Source organism: Palaemon carinicauda, chromosome 1 (genome assembly GCF_036898095.1).
Source record: "Palaemon carinicauda isolate YSFRI2023 chromosome 1, ASM3689809v2, whole genome shotgun sequence".
Taxonomy (NCBI): domain Eukaryota; kingdom Metazoa; phylum Arthropoda; class Malacostraca; order Decapoda; family Palaemonidae; genus Palaemon; species Palaemon carinicauda.
This window is the reverse complement of record NC_090725.1, coordinates 214,059,060-214,081,780: the sequence shown is the minus strand read 5'-3', so window position 1 is coordinate 214,081,780 and position 22,721 is coordinate 214,059,060. Positions and strand designations below refer to the sequence as shown.

The 22,721-nt window shown below is 38.4% G+C and overlaps 1 protein-coding gene across 1 annotated transcript in view; it reads left to right on the top strand.

Moving 5' to 3' along the window:
- Window positions 1-22,721, top strand: part of LOC137653989 (BRCA1-associated ATM activator 1) — a 379,147-nt gene that overhangs the window by 240,334 nt on the left and 116,092 nt on the right. Inside the window, exons 12-13 of the mRNA XM_068387628.1 lie at window positions 2,693-2,783; window positions 19,732-19,851. Coding sequence (XP_068243729.1) covers window positions 2,693-2,783; window positions 19,732-19,851 — 211 coding nt within the window. The remainder of the gene's footprint in view (window positions 1-2,692; window positions 2,784-19,731; window positions 19,852-22,721) is intronic.

The following is a 22,721-nucleotide window of genomic DNA, read 5'->3' as shown; positions in this document are numbered from 1 at the left end:
TCGTAATGCTAAAATAAAGCCAGCTAACATGATACTAGTGAAATAATACTAAGTGAACACGAAATGAAAAGGGCTGTCACGAACTCAACATGGCGCCCAATGGCTAGCTGGACTCGGAGCGCCCCGCTCCCTCATTGCCATAAAAAAGTTAATTAACCACTCCCGGAGAGGATCTAAAGCAGTTATAGCTAATTCAAACTGTAAAAGAAGAGGGTACTCAACTTTGACGACGAAAGGAGAGCCATCATGCTAGGAATAGCTCCAAAAAGCTGAGAAAAGGCGCACTTGACAAAATACGAACGCGTAGGTAAGCTGCGATCAGAGGAATGTGTTTATCAGAGACGAACAGTTCTATGAAGGGAGAGGATATGTAACGGCTCCTCACCTATCTTCCTCCTTAGATTCCTAGACTTGGTTAAGCCTGTATGGGGTGCTGATATCTATGGTTATCTACGGATACGTCCCTGATTATACACGATATCTTAGGATAGTCGTTCCGGGGGTTAGTACCCCGTGATATCTAACGGTAATTCTCTCGTAATATCACTCACAGAAATATTATACAGTAGGAAGCTGCCGGAAGGAACTTTCATCAGGACGACATGGCTATCTCACCCTAAAATAGATTTTTCCTTCGTCAAAATCCGTTATAATCATCACCTGTTACTAGTCCACTGCAGAACAAAGGCCTCAGACATGTCCTTCCACTCGCATCTGTTTATGGCCTTTCTATGCCAGTCTATACCCGCAAATTTTCATGGTTTGTTTGTTAATCCATCATAATCTTTTTCTTTCCCTGCTTCTTTTGCAATCTCCAGGGACCCATTCTGTTATTCTTAGTGTCCATCTATTGTCTGTCATTCTCATTATATGTCCTTCACATGTGCATTTCTTTTCCATATTTGTTGCTAGTATATTTTCTACTTTAGTTTGTTCTCATATTCTTTTTGCTCTTTTTCTGTCTTTTAGTGTTATTCTCATCATAATTCTTTCCATAGTTCTTTTAGTTGTCTTCTTTTAGTTGTCTAAGAAGGGCTTTCTTTACCCCTGAAATTTTGACAGAATCAAAAGATTCCTTATGGTGTATGAATACCATACATGGTTTGTCATACTCCGTTGAATTTTCCATTAGCTGGTTAATTACATGGATGTTGTCAGTTGTTGAATACCTGCTTCTAAAGCCTGCCTGCTCTCTTGCTTGATTAAAGTCTAGCTGTCTTTCTATTCAACCTAATATGAAGTAAATATTTTATATATTATTGAGAGTAAACTTATTGGGCAGTAATTTTTCAAGTCTTTTGTTTCTCCCTTTTTGTGAATTACTATCATGATAAAGTTTTTTTCAGGCTGTAGGTATAGAGCATTCTTTCAGTTATTTTGTGTAAAGTTCAGCGAGTTTTACGATCATGAAATCTCCTCCATCTATTATTAAATCAATTGTTAGGCCATCTTCTCCTGCCCCCTTGCCCCTTTCCATAACTTTTAATGTTTTCTTTACTTCCTCTATTGTTATGTATGGTACTGGCTCGGGTGTTTCATTATTTCTATTGGCAAATATTTTTTTATATTACTATTGAATAGGATTGTATGGAAAGCTGCAATTTTTATCACTCCATCTCTTTTGTTTGATAATATTTCTATTTGTTTGATAATATTTCCATTTTCATCCTATAAAATAAACATCGTATCTTCTTTTCCTCAATATGATGCTTCTTCCTTTCTTTAGTGTTTCCTCAATTTTAGTCTGATTCTGTTCACAAATGTCGGGTTTTTAGTTTGTTTATTGTTTTGGATAGTTGTTTTAATTCTGTTTGTTCTCTTGGATTTTACCCTTATTTCCAATCTTTTGTTTAGTAGATTTTTTTTTTCTGATAGTTTTTCTTGATCTTATCTAAGCACTTTTCCACCTATTTCTTGTGCTGAATCCAATTCAAATTGTGTTAAATTGCTTCTAATTTTTACATTACTTTCTTTCATTACATCATGTAGCAGGGAGTACCTATGTTATATTGTTAAACTAAACTCATCAAGGTTTTTTCTTAGTATAAGAGTGTTTATTTTAATTCTTAGAATTGGTTTTTCCTTTTCTTTCCTTAGATCTGTACAAATTTTGTTTCTTAATGTTTTATGGTCACTTGACTTTTAACTTGCTTAACACTGTTACGTTTTTAACTAAAGTAACTTTTTCACTGAGAGTAAAATCTGTTTCATTTTTCATTTCTCCATTTGGGCTTCTCCATGCCCATTTTCTATGTTCCTTTTCCTAAAAATAGGTGTTCTTTGTTTCTTTCAGCAAAATCTAAAAGCATGTCTCCTTTGTTATTCCTTGTGCCTACTCCAAATTTACCTCTTGTAAGAGTATGGTCATTATTTTGGTAAATTCTTAATTGGCCACCACATTGAATACATAGATAGAAGGTCTAATAAACCAATGGTCTGTATCATTGAAAAAAACACATCAATTATGTATTTATTTCTTAGTTTCCCATAAAGTTGTGTGACAGAGAACTGAAGATTGGATACACTTATTATCATTTGTGATGATATATGTACTGTTTAACTGCAGTAATAATGAAAAAATAAGCTTTTATACATTCAATGTTTAAGAATTAAGGCAAATCAACTTTTAAATTTTTATAAGATTTTATTTTGATATTTATAATGCTAAAATTCTATTTCATTTTCTCTTCAGGTTTGAGATTGACTGGAGAAAGTGTTTCTTATCCATTTGTCTCTTACATGTACTATGTAAAACCTTGAAGGTTACAAATATTTCTACCCAGGTTAGTTTTCCCTATAGTTATTTTTTGTATAGTTAAAACAAAATTAATTTTTAAAGCAATTTGTATTTTTTTCCTAGCTATACACACCCGAGTCCTTTGATATAGGGATATGTCTTCAGAGACACGAGAATGGCCATTTTATTGTTAACCAGGTAGTTGGTAATGACAAGCGGTGTCAAGGGGAAGCCCCACTTGTCACATAATAGACACTTTTATTCTAAGGCCTAGGACTGAGTTGGTTTGTTGGGCTGGGAAATTTAATTTGAAGGACTCAGCTTTGTATACCTAGGAAAAATAAGAAATACTTATAAAATTACTTATTTGTTCCTACACCTTTATAAACCTTTCTTCTCCCTAAGAGGAGGATGATGATGGGGGAGTGAAACCAGGAACATCAAGAAAAAGGTTTGGCAAGACATTGAGGCATCCTTCCCATTAAGATTCAAGCATTTCTTTAGTAAATACTGTAAGCAATATAGACTTATAGGAGAGGTTTATACTGCACTTGTTTCATACACGCTCCTACACAGTAACAGTATCTCTTTTTTGTTTTATCTTTTGTATATGAACTTGATGTCTGTTGCATTCCTCTCGCCTCTCTGTTACAACCTAACAGCCCACTCGCATGATTGGTGACCGCTGGAGGAACAGTTCCCTCCCACCTTCCCCCTCATTGCTGTGCCACATGCCCCTCTCCTCTCCACCGATGCCAGCGACGTCTCTATTGTTGTAGTACTCGAGCAGGTGATCAACGGCTCGCCCCACCCATTGGTCTTCTTCAGTAGAAAACTGTTCAAGGCAGAATCCAGCTATTCTACCTTCGACCGCGAATTCCTTGCGGTGCCTTTGGCTGTCTGTCACTTTCGCGACTTCTTCGAAGGTACGAGCTTCCTCATTCGCGGGACCACATGCCTCTGGATCAAGCCTTCACTCAACAGTCCGACGCCTGGTCCGCCTGTCAATCCCGACATATCTCCGCCATGGCAGAATACAATTCCACCCTTCAACACATCACTGGGAAAATGAATCTTGTTGCCAATGTCCTGTCAAGAAACACATTGGCTGCCATTCACGTGGGACTGGATCACAACGCCTTGGCAGAAGCCCAATGAAAAGGTCTAGAGTACCAAACATGTAGGTCATCCTCTACATCCCTCCGCTGGGAAAACATTTCCCATGACGACTCCAACACTACCCTCCTCTTTGATGTCAGTACTGGTAGACCACAACTATGGATATCTGCACACAGCTACTGAAGATGAAGTTCATTTGGCACGACATTACTAAGAATGTTAAGGATTGAGTCCGTGCCTGTACTTCATATCAAACTTCAAAAGCACATCAACACACAGATTCAGGAGTAGGCACCTTTCCTCAATTTTAGCGTTGTTTTACCCACATTCACGTTGGCGTAGTATGTCCCCCACTCGCATCACAAATACATCATTACCTGTTTACCGTCATTGGCCGTTCCACTCATTGGCCTAAAGCCATTCCCATGGAAACTGCAACATCCACATCATGTACATCTGCCTTACTCTCAAGGTGGATAGCAAGATTTGGTATCCATGAACATATTACTTCTGGCAGGGGCACTACTTTCACCTCACAATTGTGGACATCATTAGGGAATCTCCTGGGCATCACCCTACATCAGACAACCGCCTATAATCCTGCTGCCAATGGAATGGTTGAACGTTTTCATCACACCCTCAAAGTAGCTTTGATGTCCTGCTGCAATGACTTTAACTGGTTTACTTAGCTTCCATAGGTCCTTCTGGGACCAAGAACCACTCCTAAAGACACCCTGGATGTCTCAGCATCTGAAATGGTGTATGGTGACATGTTCCGACTTCAACCTCCTACGAGAATCTCCAGTGCCTACATCATGTTGTGGGAGAATTTACTCCATGACACGAGACTTACAAGCTCCCAGTGAAACAACACATACCGACAGATCTGCACTCAGCACGGCCGTTTTCTTGCACAACAACACTAGTAAACCACCGATAATGCCCCCTTACACGTGCCCTTTCCCCTTGACCCATCGCACACCAAAGGCTTTCTTAATTATCATTTGTGGCAAAGAAGACTGGGTTTTCATTGATTGCTTAAAACCTGCTGATCTCCTGCCAGATGACCCGCCCATAGTGTGCCTCTCAAGAGCAGGGTGACCTATTTCCTATGTATGTTATTTTTAGGGAGGACCCATGTACCGCACATGTTTCATACACGCTCCTACACTGTAATGGTATTTTTTTTTTTTGTCTTACCGCTTGCTCTACCCTGCACTGATAATAGACCAACCTCTGTAAGCCTGCTAGATCATGTTTTATTTTGTTTGAATTTTTGTGACGTTCTTGCTTGCAAGTCCTTGTATATAAGTTTGATGTCTGTTTGATAAAGTTTAGTTACATTCCTCTCGCCTCTCTGTTACAACCTAGCAGCCCACTCGCACGGGTCCAATGATCCCTTTATTTTTGCCTTGAAAATTTTTTCTGATCCTAATATTAGAAATCATTTATTTGTATGCCGTCTTTGATGATGTGTCTAAAACTCTTGTGATTAAGTCACCACTTTGAGTAAAATAAAACTTTAGTGTACTACTCAACTCAATAGTCAATGCTTTACTTTGACAAGAAAAAAATTTCTTGTCATATCATCATACTTCGATTATGACAATCTTGGTAGAAATTTGATAGGGCAAGATAAGCTATACATGCCATTATTTACCCCTTTCAGGCTTCAAACAAAAGCCTGCACCTCAATGAGCCTGTAGGTCTCCTTCAGGGCACATCCCTTGCTGTAAGTCTGTGAATTCCATGGTTTTTTTGTGGTTTAGAGTTTCATTTTTTGTTAGTATGTTTATCATGTTTTCTAAGAAGGTTAATGAGAAAGGCCATGCAACAAGATATATGGTTATGATTTTACTATATAGGTGAAAAATAGAAGAATAACATGCATGTCACTGCTCTTGCAGTCTTCTATAGTATGCTGAGAGCTACAGTTTTGACGATTGTGCAAACAAAACAGCGTTACAAAAAGGGTGACAAATCAAAACATTGATGACAGACTTCAGAGTAACTGAAAAATTGTTATTCGTTTCAATAAATGAAAAATAGTTAGCTGATTATGTTGTTTTAGAGTTTATGATTTGCGAGAGGTAAAATCCTTATATGCTGATCTTTTGAAACACATGACAGGAATGAGTGAAAATAATACTATAGTGTTTAAAGACAGCTATGAGTGATTTGATAACTTTAAGGAGAGAACTAGCATACAATGTGGAGAGGCTGCAAGTGTTGACAAAATCACTGCTGCTGAATTTGCTCCCAGGTGTGGGGAATTAGTAGAACTGTGGGTTTTATTCCCCAATTGTTTAATTTTTATTCCAGTGCATAGGTTTGGAAGCTTTTTATTCTTCCAAATCTGCAGAAGTAGCCCCTTCCAAGACTGATTATATCCCATAGTTCACAAGTTTGTGGAGGTTATAATCAATAAATTTTCTCAAATCCATAAAAAGTCTAGCAATTCTGGTTCTTGTTCAGGTCTTAAGCCCTCTTTAACGCTTATACATGCTGATTTATAACAGTATAAGACTAATCTGTTGCATATTGTCTTAAATTTCAATTTGACATCCAGTCTTTGATCCCATCATTGCACCTCATAAATGAAAATTTTTGTATTCATATTTTGTAAGTTGATTGACTATAGAGATACAGGTGGGTTATAATCATAGGGAGTGTTCTTGAAAAACTTTACTTATCAGTTTTTATAAGTTTTCTTTTAGTTTAAAAGGCTTCCCTGCTGGTTGTGTTGGCATTCATGCATAGGGAAAGATCTGTAACATAAATAGATTAAGACGTATCCTCCATTCAGATTGTGATAAGTGTTTATTGTGTTTTAAGTTATTAGCCTTCTTTCAGATTGTAATAAGTGTTTATTGCATTTTAAGTTATCTTCCTCACTGAATTTGATAGTTTTTTTTTTTTTTTTTTTTTTGCGTAGGGAAAGCACTGCGTTTTATATATCATTGTGAGAAGTACAACGTTGTTAAAAGAACTGACTTTAAATTTTCATAATGGCTAAGGAGAGCAACCCAAGTTGATGATGAGCAGAGAGATTAGTTGTCTTTTGTGGAGTGAATAATGATATGAAGTGCCAATAATCCCTTACCCATCATGTTAGTGATAATTTTTAAGTGTGAATTTATTTAATTTCCCTTGTTAATTTCACAAAGCCAGGAAGCCTTCTCTTTTAGGCAGGTCTAGTGGTCATATTTACATGATGTTCCTACAGTAATGGTTCTGAATATTCACTGCACCATATAGAGTTGAATTCCTCTCGTGGAATCTCAAATTCTTCAATTACTTAAATATTTTTGTTGTTGGTGTTTTATCAGCTGAAGGAGTGCATTTACTTCATGATGTGGATGACAGTGTGCTTCCATTTGCAAGCTCAACCACTTGCTCATTACATGTTTACAAGTGCTTTTATTACCTTTACGAATCTGGCTCTGAAGACAACTTGAATTTTATAGTGGTTTATTTGTATGCTATTTACAAATAAGAAAATGTTCAATTCACAAATAATACATCGCCTTTATTCGTTAGGTGATGTTACATAGTTTATTCCTTCGTACATGAGCCTCGGCATAGGTGCGACACTAAAGTGCCAATTGGAAATAATGAGGCGTATGTTAAGTTTTTCTGAAATCTTACAATAAAACTATCTTATAAATGATAAAACTACCTTATAAGCCTCTCAATTATTTTTTTGTTTTGGATAAAAGTCGTTGAATTGTTATAGCCACTAGGACTGGTATCAGACTAGTCTGTTATTTAACATTATAAATTTCATTGTAATTCCCTCCTCTGAGTACATCATTATGACTATAGTTGCCCCAGAGATTCTGGGCAAAATAAGCCCCACCCTCTGAGGATGTCATAGCTATCATTTTGTCTCTCTTGTTAACAGCAGTCACAACATATCCCGTTAAAGTTAGTATATTTTGAAATTTGTAGAGGAGACCTTGTGATTGGTTATGTCATCAGGGTTAGGGCATATTTTGCCTGGAATCTTTGCGCCGACTTTAATAGACGACAACTTTTACATTCATGGGTTACAAGCTAATTTACCAATTGCTGTTTTGGTGCACAGTACAGCAATAATCTCAGAAGTGTTTTTTGAATACTTTCCCTTGCAGTGAATTCTAGTGTTTCAAAAGGCTGTATTTAAGCAGAGAAGGCTAGGCTCATTGATTATAGAGGGAATGATGGCATTGCTTCCACTTCAGGCTTTGTTTTTTTCTACACCCTATATAGCTAGTTTTTGTTATATTAGGATTTAAATTCCAATAACTCCTTTTGTTATAACATAAATTTATTTAATTCTCAGTTCAGAGTATTATTTCAGGCTTAACCTTTCCGGTTTCAAACAGTAACCTTTCACCTGAAGGGATAACTAGTAGTTTTAATGGACTTTTAGGTAAAGTCTAGTTATAAACACTATCTCTCAGAACAGAGATAACATCAGTTGCCCACATCTAGTTGATCTTTTAGACACCTAGAATTTGCAAGGTTTTTAAGGGAGCCGGCCGGCTAATGCCGTTTTTAAAGGAAAGGACTTTGACATTCATACCACCCAAGATGTCTTAGGACATCTCCAAACTGCATAGGATTCTTGCCTCTCACCTTCAGTTTTGCAATGCCAGGGCATTTTATCTTGAAAATTACTGTTTTTCAAATTTCATCTCCCTTGTCAATGATAAAAAACGTTAAGTTGTTCTGACACAAATAAAAACCCTACTTCCTTTACTAAGAGGTTGATCAGTGTGAGCTGGTGTTCATAGTATAAAAGCTTTGAGCGAGGTGGCAGCCAAGCCTCCAGGCAGAAGTGGGGGCCAGCAGAGTAACCGGAGAGTACTCTTTTAACACTGCTGCATACTCACTTGGATAACCACTTTTTGATTAGCCTTGGGAGAGTATAGACGTGCTCCGCTGCCTCAGTTTTTCTGTTTCGGGCTGTTCAAACTTTGTTTCTTTAATCATTTCGGGGATGAGAAAACAGCTTACAGCTCTGTCCGGGCGCGACCAGCCGTGCTTGTGACACATTCCGTTTGTTCTTAAAGACAGATCCTCATTAGCATTGCCTGTTGTGCAGAGGATTCTCCAAGGAGCTTTCCTGTGATGAGCTTTGAGAAGGGCTATCCTCCCAATTAGAATGGTTCCACCAAAGATAAAATAAGGTCGAAAAGGATTCTCCAAATCTTTCTTCTTTTTGTTCCACACTATCCCCCTCAATCCTGTCTCTGCTCATTTGGTCTCCTCTGGAGAATGAACCAGTAAGAGGATGGGCCTTTTCTCTCACATAACTTTTGGGTCTGAGAGACCCTGTTGCTTCCCTGAGAAACAATGGCTCTTTCCTACTGTTGGAGGAATTTAATTACTGGAAGACCCCAGTGTTTCCCCCGAGAAGCAATGGCGCCTTCCTCCCAAGAGAGGTCTTTAATTACTGGAAGACCCTGTTGCATCCCATGAGAAGCAGTGGCGCCTTCCTCCCGTGAGAAGTTTTTAATTACTGGTGCCTTCCTCACGTGAGAAGCTTTTAATTACTGGATGACCCCGGTGCTTCCCATGAGAAGCGCCTGTGCCCTCCTCCCTTTTAAACCATTGGGTTCCTTTAATACTTCTCCATGGCAGCGAAACACACTCGCCTGCCTGTTGTAGAACAGGTACTTAGCTGCCCGCTTTTGCAGGGTTTTATCCCATTTGGGTGGGTTTGTCGCCTTACCATTCCATATCCCTTCCCCTCAACCTAACTTCACATTTGTCAAGCAGTAGCACAGTAACATCCTTCCATGCTCCTGCCGCCGCCGCCACTTCGTCGCTTGTACCTCGGTCTCAGGACCTGGTTACACCAGCCCTACTGGTGTCGGGCTCCTCTCAATTACTGATCTCTCATGTGTTTTGGTATCAGAGACACATACAGACGGGGAATTCAAATGCTCGCTGTTTGATCCCAGACCTTCTATGGAAGGATCTTGGTCCAGATCTTTCGTAAGTTTTTCAGACGCGGCATAAGCATTGGTAGATCACGCACTCTCAAGGAGTCACCTTACATCTTTTTATGAACCTCATGGATATTGCTGTTCCTCACTTTTTGATATCAGTTAGACACCAGTAAAGGAAATTGATACATCAGTTATTGAATTAGAATATAAAATATTAGAATTCTAGACTCAACTGGTCTAGACAAACGGCAACAAACCATCTCAAAATACTATTTAAAGTGAAGAACTTCAGATGATTTTTCTAAAGATATTTAAAATCCGGGACTGATTATTGTCTCGAAAGGATATCTTTCAAATTACTTATCTGTATAACTCCAACATCATGTAACTAAAACTATGATTTTTGTAAGATAGAATTATCAATTAAATGAACTCAAAAATGTTAATGGACCACATCGACAGGGGCCATTATAGGGCCTAAAGCTCAGCAGTGTAGATGAGTAAACCAAAATTCTTTGAGATAATGTTTAGCGAACACCTACTTAGTATGCCAAGAGTTGCTACTAAAACTCTTTACAAAGAAAGTTGCAAAAATTAAAATGTGGCTGTACTTCTCATATCACAAACCTGAGTTTCTTCATTTCCTTTCCTCACTGGGCTATTTTTCCTTGTTGGACCCCTTAGGCTTACAGAATCCTGCTTTTCCAACTAGGCTTGTAGGTTAGCTAGTACAGTAATAATGATATCTGAAAATATATCGCAAAAGTCTTCCCTACCACCAGATTTCCTGGTCCTTTAGAGTTTTGAATATTGCTATAAGGTATGTGCAGTCCATAAATAGCTTTAACATATGTAAATGATTTAATGTTACTCTCCAATCAATCCGTGAAACATCTACAAGCAAATAAAGGGCTAGGATTTTCATATCCAAAGAAACTCCCTGAGCCACCTCTGGTGATCTCACGAACATAGAAATTGAAATTGATTGAGAGTATATTTAAAACAGATATTCTGTTCCAATGAAGATTAAGATGGAATTGGAAAACACTTATATTTCGATGTCCAATTGGAATAAATTTCATTAAAGAATCCATGGTCCCTAGTAGAAAGAAATGAACCCTCTCTATTGAAAAAATTAACGATAAGGAACTGTTGCTAATATTATTCCTCCCAAAACCATCATCCGAGTTGTAGCCAGAAGAAACTTCTTCAAATTGACCAGAATCTCCAACTGATCCAGTAACCTGAGTAATCATACTTGTAGAAACTGAATCCTTACCAATGAATCCTTCAAATATACCCAATTATCCAGGTATTAAAGAACTCTAAGCCCCATAAATCTTAACTGTCTTGACACTGCAACATAGGTACAGTACCTGAAATAATAAACCTTTGACCTGTTGATGTAACAATGTTATCCAATGCTATTTCCTCAAATTGAGATGCATAGGAATGGTCAATTATCCATCTGAGAGGTCTTATGAAACTGTCAAGGTTCACAATTTCTTATTGCAAAATCTGAGCCTTTACACTATTTGTAAGGTAACTTAGATATTGAACCAACTCCCTTGGGGGATTTGAAGTTCGAGGAATTCGGTAACCTTTTTTAACTACAGCTAGCACCCAGGGATTGGGATGGTTTTCCTAAATGTGAAAGACATGTGAATGTCTCTCCTACTGGAATTCTCCAGGAAGGAATGTTATACCTTTCTCCAAAAAGATTTGGGTCTAGTTAACAAATCTTCCAGAACTCTTTCGTTTCTGCATACGTGATCACCAAGACAAAACCTCATGTATATTGCCGCAAATACAGTTTACTGCCGATCACTTGCAGTCACCACATTCCATCATTGTGTCCTTGGGGCACAACGAGTCTCTTTAACCCCTTCGCAATGATGACATCGTTATACGTCAAACCATGCCTGGTAATACACATTGTGACGTTCAGGTAAGTCATCATCATCATTACAGTATTATTATTATTATTATTGATGTTGTTGTTGTTGTTGTTGTTGTTGTTATTATTAAAAGCTACAAATATAAACCATAAAGAGTATAGTAGATGGTTGTATATCACACACAATTTCACTAAAAATTCTCTTCTCCTTGATATCAGCCCTTCCTCCTCCTTTTTTTCAGGCAACCAACAAAGTCTTTGGGAATCTAGCCTTCATTTCTGAATATGTAAGAGCTATTTTATTCTATTTTTTTTTTTTACTATATAATAAACACACTACTCTGTCGAGCCAATGGCCGCATTCCTTACCCGAGGCATTACTCGACCCCCCCCCCCAAACACCCTTGGCTTGGGGACGTAGGGATCTTCACATCTCACATTTCCACCAACCAAAATACTTACGATTCGATTCCTTATTCATAATTATGTAAAGTGTACTTTATTGTATTTCTATGTAAGAATTACTACTTAGTGTTCTTCAATTCTCCGCCTCTGACTACCGCAAGTCCCACCCACAACGAGACGAAAACGTTTTACCAGTACTGTAATGCAATTTGTTGACACACGACGAATTTGTCTTTTTCCTATTTTATTCCTTTTTTCTCAACTATCATTTCTACAAAGTAATATCATCTTCACATCTTATATATTTTATATTAGTATTGTTCAAGTAAAAGTTATCTTACTGTCATTATTTCCATTTACTGCCATTTTATGCAGTATTCGTCATGTTCTTACATACACAGACTATATCCAAGCCTGTGAAATACCCAAAACAGGAATGATCCAGTTCATAGTAACAGTCACACACACTGGGTAGAATGTCAAACGAACCAACGAACAAACCATATGTCTAATGAACTAAATTTATATCTCTCTCTCTCTCTCTCTCTCTCTCTCTCTCTCTCTCTCTCTCTCTCTCTCTCTCTCTCTCTGCCAGAAATATGCTTATTTTGTCTTCAGTTTTTTGTTAATCGTGTACCTTCTAAATTATACAACATAGAATACTTATTGTGTCATAGAAAACCAATGGATATTATCATTACATTTCTGTACAACATAAAGTCCATTATTACTGACGAGTAGTTTCATATCTTTTGACAGCTATTTATCGGGGAATTACAGAATAACATACTGTAATTACTTCAATTAATATAAAGTATTTTTTTTTTACATATAATCACAGTGGTTAACCATTATTTTAGAGAAAATTAAATAAAACAAATTTCTGATCAAATATTCTATACTGTAATCCATTCACATTGAATGGAAAAGTATTTTGGTTTAGAGTGAAATAAAAGGAAAAATAAAGCAAACTTTTGACAAATTTATTCTCAGCAGTAAAACAAATAAACATGGAAATGTAAGTTATTATAGAGTAAGTGAGCAGGTATATTCGATGGTGACAAATCTGGTATACAGTATAGCTTGAGTACTGGATCCGCTGCCTTGTAGTGAAGGGGTTACACGCAGAGTTTCATGAAATGTAATCCTTCAGGGTTATTTTCTTGGGCTTATTTTATCTACAGAATAGAGAGCTCTTTGGACCACTCACACAAAGGCTTGAGAGTTTTACCATTGTAAGGTTATATTTTGCAAGCATCTAGTCCCAGGGGAATAGTGTGAACTTCTGCTTACTTTTACAAATATTAGTAAGCAAGTATTCCCTTACGAGAATTCTTATCCCACCCGTAAGGCAGGCAGGTAAATATTCAATACCGACGTAGGTTTGATCCCTGCGCTAGCTGCATGTACTCTTTGTGGATGCGTAACCAATTTCTTTGAGCAATAATGTTGTGATCCGTTGCACATACTATACATTATTCCCGCAAGCAGGCTCAGGCTCGTTTTAGAACTCTTACCCAGAGGCAAAGAAGTTACACTTGTGCAACTGCATGTGGATAAGTGATCTTTTCTGCTGACAAGGTCTAGGTACCATCATACAATTAGAACTCGTAATAATAAATCATTAGTTTCGATGGCTATATTTCTTACAGGAAGTCAGGGTATGCAATACCCTCCTACCTTCCTGTAACCAGACATAAGTTGTTTACTTCAAGTAGACTTCTTTAATTTTAGCCAGTTCCTAAATAACTTTCAGATCGGCCATTTTAGTATTTAAAATACTTAGACTACGAAACTTCGCATAAGCAAATCTGTTCCCTGGGAAGGAACATGCGGAACTTATGCCAGTTTTGCTGGTCAGAAGCGTCTTTGCTAAGGGATGTAGGTCCAAGCAAGAAAGAGGTCTCAATTTTAAACATTGATCAGTGTTCTCCAATCAAGTTTTTGATGCAATGAATCACGCCTCGCTGGTCTGTGTTATTGGTTTGTAGATGGACTTATGCATAAATTACCTGTCCAACAATAGATTGAAGATACGATTTAAGCTTGCCTTTCGGAAGAAGTTGCATGCGATCTGTAGTTAGCGACCGGTCTCATCCCCAACAGCGATCTCAAAGGAGATTCGCTGTAATCCCATCTTCCTTTAGGGAGCAATGTCTACTCTGGTATTGCGATCTGTAAGCATACTTCCACGGTCAACTCCTATTGGACTGAAGGTAGTCGGGCGGAACAGGATTTTGATTCCCCCCTCTAAAGAGCAGTTGGTTGAGAGTCAAGTTTCCTTGTTCCTTTCAAGGGAATTTGTCAACCCTTCAAGGTGAGAGCAACAGTCACAATCCCTGGGAAATGTTGGCTACCCTTCTAGGTAGTTGGCTGGTACAACCCGTCTTTGCAGCCTTCATAGCCTTTTACACCAGGCTGTTGCGGGAGGCAGGTCATACAATAGTACTCTGGTCCATTCCACTTGGGTGTGGTCACAAACCTGAGTCTCGCAAGGTAATCTTGCGTAGGGTTGATCACCTATTCACTAAGCATTAGTTAGGTGGGTGAGCGAACTCTATGTCTACATGCGATCTAGGTCGCCCGCTATTTTAATAGCACAGGTGGATACTTCGCTGGGCACGAACCTTGGTCAGCCTCCGTACTCAAATAGGGATACATCGTTCCTTTCGCGCTCTCTCACCCACATCCGACGTTGTCAGATTTCTATGCGAAGGGTCCTGCAAGGAACCACATTTTACGGAATATAGCGGATGAGTCTTGCACAGCATGGCGCACCATACCGCCTAGTGAGGTGAGAGGGTGAACTCGTCTGCCTGACAAAGGTGCGCGGCCCACTTCTGTAATACATAGTGCTCTCTTGGGCGAGTTTACCCATCAAGACTCGCGCATATGGGAAACATCGCTTAAAGTATAGATTTTGTTCAGATCAAAGGTGAGTTCTGCCTTGCAGGTGTGCTCGGCACAGGGCATGCAGGGAGAAGAGCACACACAGGTAGACTACATCTTACTTGTGTGAGCTGAGAGGGGTGTTGCTCAAGCGCACCTTATCAGCCCTCGGCTCGCCAGTGCTCTCCTTGCAGTCGGTCTACTTTATGAGAGGATCAACAGGTTCCTTTGCAAATGAAGGTAGATTATCCTTCGTGGGTCGATCGCTAAGTCAGACATGTGAATAACACCCACTTCCTTAGAGAAGTCGAGCATGAGGAGACATTTTCTCGTGCCCTCCCTTTCCTTGACACTCCTCCTAAGCCAAAGAAACCAGCTCGTGGGGTTCAATCAAGAACAGTCATTCTCGAGAGACGCCACTGGTTCCTGTACCTTGTTCAGGCAATGTATCAGGCAGTTCCAGGATTGATCAATCATCCTCTAATAGTTCCACCTCTTGGCCTTAGCACCGCGACTCACCGACACTCGATGCCGGTAGGTCTAGAGTAGAAGAGAGACCTGATTGGTGGGTGTCAGACACCAACCTGCTCAGGGGAGTAGACCTTCTCTCTCCTCCCCCGTATTTGTTGCTCTGCATAGAAGCATCACTTAAACCTCCTGGAATGAGGGCAGCCTTTCTCGCCCTTAAGCATTTCCATCAGCGTCTTTCAGGTCACTCCGTAGTACTGATGGGCGACAACACTACGGTGGTGTGTCACACAAACAAGCTAGGAGGTACTTTTCATGGCACCCCTGCCAATTAGCTGTGGAATCCTCGAAGGGAATGAGAACAACACGGTGGTTTGTCATCCCGTTTCAACCTGGGCAAAAAGAACGGGCTGGCGGACAATCTGAGTAGGGGTACTCAGATAGCAGGGTCCAAATGGTCTCGGAGACATCAGATAGCCAACAGAGTTTGATTCTGTAAGGATCGCCGACAATTGACCTGTTTGCGATGTCCCTCATCCAGAAGTTCGCAGTGTACAGCTCGCCAGTGCTAGACTCCCACACGTTCTGGCATGACACCTTCCAACGTCTATGCGTCCCTCCCCCCCTTTGTCTAGTAAGGAGGCTTTTTAAACAAAGTCAGGGCATCTCAAGATCTGTTGATGACCCTAATACCTCCCCTATGGCATCATTCAGAATGGTTTCCCATCCTTCTACAACTACTCATTGAGGCATTGAGAGAGTTCCCCACATTTCCCGATTAGACAACCGCACGTGGGAAGATTCCATGATCACTTCGTCTTCACACCTGGAGGTTATCGAGCAACTGCTCGTAAAGAATGGCTTTTCGAGACCAATTACAAAGAGAATGCCAGGATACCTCCGGAAGTCGTCTGCCTCAGTATATCAGAAAAAGTGGTCCGTCTTTTATGATTGGTGTCGTGGATGGGGTACTGCTCCTCTCAGTGCCATTGTACCAATGATAGCGGAGTTATTGTACCCCAGAGAGGGAAAAGTTCGGTATCAGCAGTAAAAGACTATCGCTCGGCATAGAGTCTGGTCTTAGAACTAATAAAGTTAATATTTCATCCTCAACGGAATTTTGAGTGCACATGCCCTCAGTCAGAAGTCAAACCTCCTCCTTGGAACGTAGTCAAGGTTCTATGTTCTCTGAATGGAACCCCTTACAAAGCTCTTCTTCAAGCCTCCAATTTAGACTTGATCCTGAAGAAGGTCTTTCTTCTAGTTCTGGCCTCTCTGAAGAGGGTCAACAAGCTTCGTGGTGTAACCTATGACACCGCTCATTCAAAGGATGGGGCCTGTGACACAAAGATTCGTCCCTGAGTTCATAGCTATGACTCAGAATCCAACGGTAGCAGATCCTAGATTCGGTTCCTTCCAGGTTGAGAGTCTCTGGTCTGTAACAGATGATCCTGATCAGCTGTTACTGTGCCCTGTAAGGGCACTGAGGAAATATTTGAAAAGAACCAAGAGAGCCCACCTGCAGATCACCAGCTCTTCGTAAGTACAGGGAGAAATAACTGGAAGGTTACAAAGAACTCGATATCTTCCTGGATCAGGCAGGTGATTGAGAGAGCCATTCAACAAGATTAGTCTCTTCCCTGTTCCCATTCCCATGCCCATGACATCAGAGTTATCAGTAAATCCCTGACGTTTAAGAAGAATTTCTCTGATGCAGGTGTTACAAGCGAGCGTGTTTTGTTCTGTTCTGTAAAGATTGCCTTGCCTTATGCAAGACACGGGCTCTCGCGTTGGCAGCCCGTAAGTGAATGTGATTGGAATTTACTTTAATTTACTTTGAAAGAGGGATATCGGGCGTGTGAAAGTAACAAACTACGTTCACCGCCCACTACCTGCAAGACAACCCACAGAAACCTAGACACATTTACCTTAGGTCCTGTGCTGGCTGCACATAACGTGATCAGTTAACACCTCAGCCATATTGGAGGACAAGATGGTGATATATTTGGTAGCAAATTCTTACAGAACCATTGTTCAAATATGACACTTTTCATTCTAGGTGACAAATAGTTTATGATTCTTGTGTATGTCTCCATTGATTGACACTATAATCTTTGAGATATCTCCATTGTAGTGTTTGTAAATTTTTCTCTCTCTCCTACATCTGGGTGTGGAGCTGAAGCTACATGTTGTCGCGGGTGGTTCCTGTCAGTACCCGCCTGCAGGGAATACTTTCTGACGAAAGCCAATTAATAAATGACTATCGCTGACCTGAGAAACTACTACATATTGGAAAAGTGGCAATGTTTGTGCCATGATTCTTTACAGTTTTTATATCATTAATGTTTTACATTTAAAGTAATTGTACTCATTATAACCATCAAATGACATCCGTTTCTTTTTAGTTTTGAAATACAATGTTGTAAGTATGGCAATGTATGCTTGTGTCCAGAAGTACAACTCGACCTTCTTTGTAAATTTGACGGAGTACTATACAGTATAGTGTTTGTGTGAGCGAGATGGTTAGTCTATCACCGCTAACCAGCGGAGGGTGGTTACACATCTCAAACAAATAATCGTTGATGGTACTACTTTGTTCTTGTTTATAAATGAAAATGAAATACAACCCTTTCCAATAATCATGCTAAAGATGGAACTGAATTAAAAATGAAAAAGGATGCATCTAATTACAAAAAGGAACATAGCACCGGACGTCATTATTACCATCAAGCATCAGGTTTGTATAGTTAGAAAAAATACAAATTATTTCAAATTTGTCATTTTCGTTTGCACTTTGAACGGGAAAAAATATTTTTTCACAAAAGGAACAGTGAAGTATTCTCACTCCTCCAATGTTTATTTAAATCTGAGTACAGAGGCCATGCTGTAATATCTAACAAATGCAGTGGAAGCCATCACAAAATGCACTATAAACATATCACAATCTGGAGCCTGGAGAGTTGTCGAACCGATTCAACAAAGACTAAAATAGCTTAGAGTCCCTGGTGTTTCTCTTCACTTCTTGCTATTCACCGCTAGTGTTTCATTACTTTACTAGAGGCATGTGTCTATTATTATTATTATTATTATTATTATTATTATTATTATTATTATTATTTACTATTATTATTATCATCATTATTATTATTATTATTATTATTATTATTTATTTTTATTTACTATTATTATTATTATTATTATTATTATTATTATTATTATTATCATCATTATTATCATCATTATTATCATCATTATCATTATTATTATTTATTATTTATTATGGTGATGATGATGGTTAATTATTATGATTATGATCATCATTATCATCTTTATTATTATCATTATTATTATTATTATTATTATTATTACTTACTAAACTAAAACCCTAGTTGGAAAATCAGGATGCTATAAGCTCAGGGGCTCCAACAGGAAAAAAAGCCCAATGAGAAAGAAAACTAGGAAAAAATTAAATATTTTAAGATCAGTAACAACATTAGAATAAATATTTCCTATATAAACTATAAAAACTTTAACAAAACAAGAGGAAGAGAAATAAGATAGAATAGTGTGCTCAAGTGTACCCTCAAGCAAGAGACTTCTAACCCAAGACAGTGGAAGACCATGGTACAGAAGTTATGGTACTACCCAAGACTAGAGAACAATAGTTTGATTTCAGACTGTCTTTCTCCTAGAAGAGCTGCTTACCATAGCTAAAGAGTCTCTTTTACCCTTACCAAGAGGAAAATTGTCACTGAACAATTACAGTACAGTAGTTAACCCCTTGACAGAAGAAGAATTGTTTGGTAATCTCAGTGTTGTCAGGTGTATGAAGATGGAGGAGAATATGTAAAGAATAGTCCACACTATTCGATGTATGTGTAGGCAAAGGGAATTGAACCATAACCAGAAAGAAAGATCCACTGTAGTACTGTATGGCCAGTCAAAGGACCCCTTAACTCTCTAGCGGTAGTATCTCAACAGTTGGCTGGTGCCCTGGCCAACCTACTACCTGCGAGAAGAAGATGGAGGGATGTGTAACTTTTTCTAATTTATAACATTTTATGAGTAAATGTTGATAAACTGAGCTTCCTAGAGACAAAGAAAAATGAATATCGGGAGTTTCAGAGAAATAATTAAGTTTTTCATTTAATATTTTTATTTAGGTGTGGCACACCTTGGTAAAGTGCATTATAATTGGTTTACATCTGTGAAACTTTATATTTATTTCCCTTTGTAGCCCCTTACACTTTCCCTCACTTTCACATTCTTCTTTCCAGGTTAAAGTAATCACTTTAAAAGCAATGAAATCATGCATTGTTGGCTTTATTCCTCCATCCATGTCAATGTTGATGAACAGTGAAAAACAGGAATTAAATAGTTTGGAGCAGATGGGTAATGTAAGTACATTTATAGTGTTTGTTTAGTAAAATTAATTATTATTTGGAGATTGCTGTACACACTTTTTCAATGAACATTCAATTAGGCTGATTTTGAATAGGTGAAAATTGTACATTTATGATGATAAAGCTTGTGAAAATTTTTATAATTTCTGGTGTGTTTGGGAAAAAACTTCTAACAACAATAGGACTAAGATTTTAACAGATTTGAAAAGAACTACAGTGATGAATACAGTATCTATATATATATATATATATATATATATATATATATATATATATATATATATATATATATATATATATACAGTGGAAGCTCTACATATGATTGTTCCAACATCCAAAGTGAAATTTGATCAAGCAAGAGAACTCTAACAGCAAGTTTTCAATTGTGATGAAACCGGTCTGTTTTGGAAAAAGATGCCTAGTCGAACATACATCACCGCCGGAGAGAAGAAAATGCCTGGACATAAGCCTATGAAGGATCGGTTGACTCTTGCCCTATATGCCAATGCCAACAGGGATTGCAAAATAAAGCCTTTATTGGTTTATCATTCCAAAAACGCTAGGGCATTTAAGGCACATAGAATCAATAAGGACATGCTGCATGTTTTCTGGCGTGCTAATTCTAAGGCTTGTGTTACCAGGCATTTCTTTGTTGAATGGGTAAACCAAGTTTTCGGCCCTGCTGTTAAGAAGTACATTCAGGAGAGTAATTTGCCTTTAAAGTGCTTGCTTTGTTTGGATAATGCTCCCGCTCACCCCCCAGGACTTGAAGATGATATCATCGACCAGTTCAAGTTCATCAGAGTGCTGTATCTTCCACCGAACACCACCCCTATCCTCCAGCCCATGGACCAGCAAGTCATCTCTAATTTTAAGAAGCTCTGCACCAAGCACTTATTTAAGCAGTGCTTTAATGTCACGCAAAGCACCAACTTAACTTTGCATGAATTTTGGAGGAGCCATTTCAATATCGTGCACTGCTTGAAGATCATAGATCAGGCTTGGGAGGGAGTAACTCGACGGACACTGAATTCAGCTTGGAAGAAGCTTTGGCCTGATGCTGTTTCTTCCAGAGATTTTGAAGGTTTTGGCCCTGAGCCTGAACCTGTGCTTGCCGTAGAGGAAGACGTAGAAGAGATTGTATCCCTTGGCAAGTCCATGGGTCTGGAGGTCAATGAGATGACATCACCGAACTCGTTGAGGAGCATCATGAAGAGCTCACCACCGAGGAACTCAAGGAGCTGCATGCCATGCAGAATGATGAGTTCTAAGCGCAGTTGAGTGAGTCGGAGGACATAGAGGAGGTAGAGCACATCTTAAGGTCAGCTGAAATAAAAAAGATGTTAGCACATCATCAACACGTGGTTGACTTCATTGATAAGTATCACCCACAGAAACTTCAGGCTTGCGTTGTAGTTTTGCAATTCGATGATGTCTACTTAACCCATTTCAGAAAAATTCTGAAAAGCCGTACCAAGCAACTTTCTCTCGATAGTTTCTTTAAAAAATCTATGAAGCGGTCTAGTGATCGTGATGAAGAGAAAGAAATTGAAGCAAAGAAAACTCAGATTGAATTGAGTGAAAGTGATTAAAATTAAAAATCAAAAGAAAAAAAATGTAAAAAAAAATATATATATAAAAATTAAAAAGAAAATTAAGCTAAGTTAGGTTAAAGTTCATGCAGTGTAAGTTAGAGTAAGTTACGGTACATTATTGCAGTCACCATCTCTACTTCCTCGCAGACCGTCCGTCTCCTCCTGCGTAGCAAAGCCTACACCTGCGTTGGCCTTTCTCTAAGGTATAGTGACAATAAAAACACCTTTTTTATTTATTATTTCTTTATAATTATTATTTTTTAAATCTCTTTTATTATTATATTACAGTGAACCCTCGTTTATCGCGGTAGATAGGTTCCAGACCCGGCCGCGATAGGTGAAAATCCGCGAAGTAGTGACAGCATATTTACCTATTTATTTAACATGTATATTCAGACTTTTAAAACCTTCCCTTGTACGTAGTACTGTTAACAAACTACCCTTTAATGTACAGAACACTTAATGCATGTACTACAGTACCCTAAACTAAAACAGGCACAAATATTAAAGGCGACTTTATATCATGCGTTTCCTAAACACGCCAAAAAGCACGATAAAAAACGGCAACCAATGTTTTGTTTACGTTTATCTCTGATTATAATGAAGAAACAAACGCATTTACACATCTGTGTATAGGTTAGTTTCTGCATCGATTATATTGATTATTCAGTACAGTATGTTGATTTGGTTATTACTAATGTTTTATTTAATTTTTCTTAGGACTTCCAAATGAAATGTTTTTCTTTATGACGCCGCCTGAAACGACGGCGTCATAAAGTACGCTCAGTAAACAAACTAAGGAATTTAACGCGAATGATGAAAGTGATAAATAATGATATTACAGTAAAAGCTTTAATAAAATATGTTATTACAAATATTATTTACCGTATCTATATAAAATCATACATACGTAGCAAAGCAGGAAAACAATCTACGAGAGAGAGAGAGAGAGAGAGAGAGAGAGAGAGAGAGAGAGAGAGAGAGAGAGAGAGAGAGAGAGAGAGAGAGTTGTTTTACATACGTAAATGTAAATTTTAAACAAAAAAAAATAGCCCCATTTCATATAAAATAGATTACAAATATTTTACTTTATCATATTACAGTAGTCTGTAAAATACTGTAAAGTTCAGTACAGTATGTTGTTGTTATAGTCGTGGCGATGAAATTCTCACGAAACAAAAACACGCCATTTGAGTACAACAGCTGATCTCTCTCTCTCTCTCTCTCTCTCTCTCTCTCTCTCTCTCTCTCTCTCTCTCTCTCTCTCTC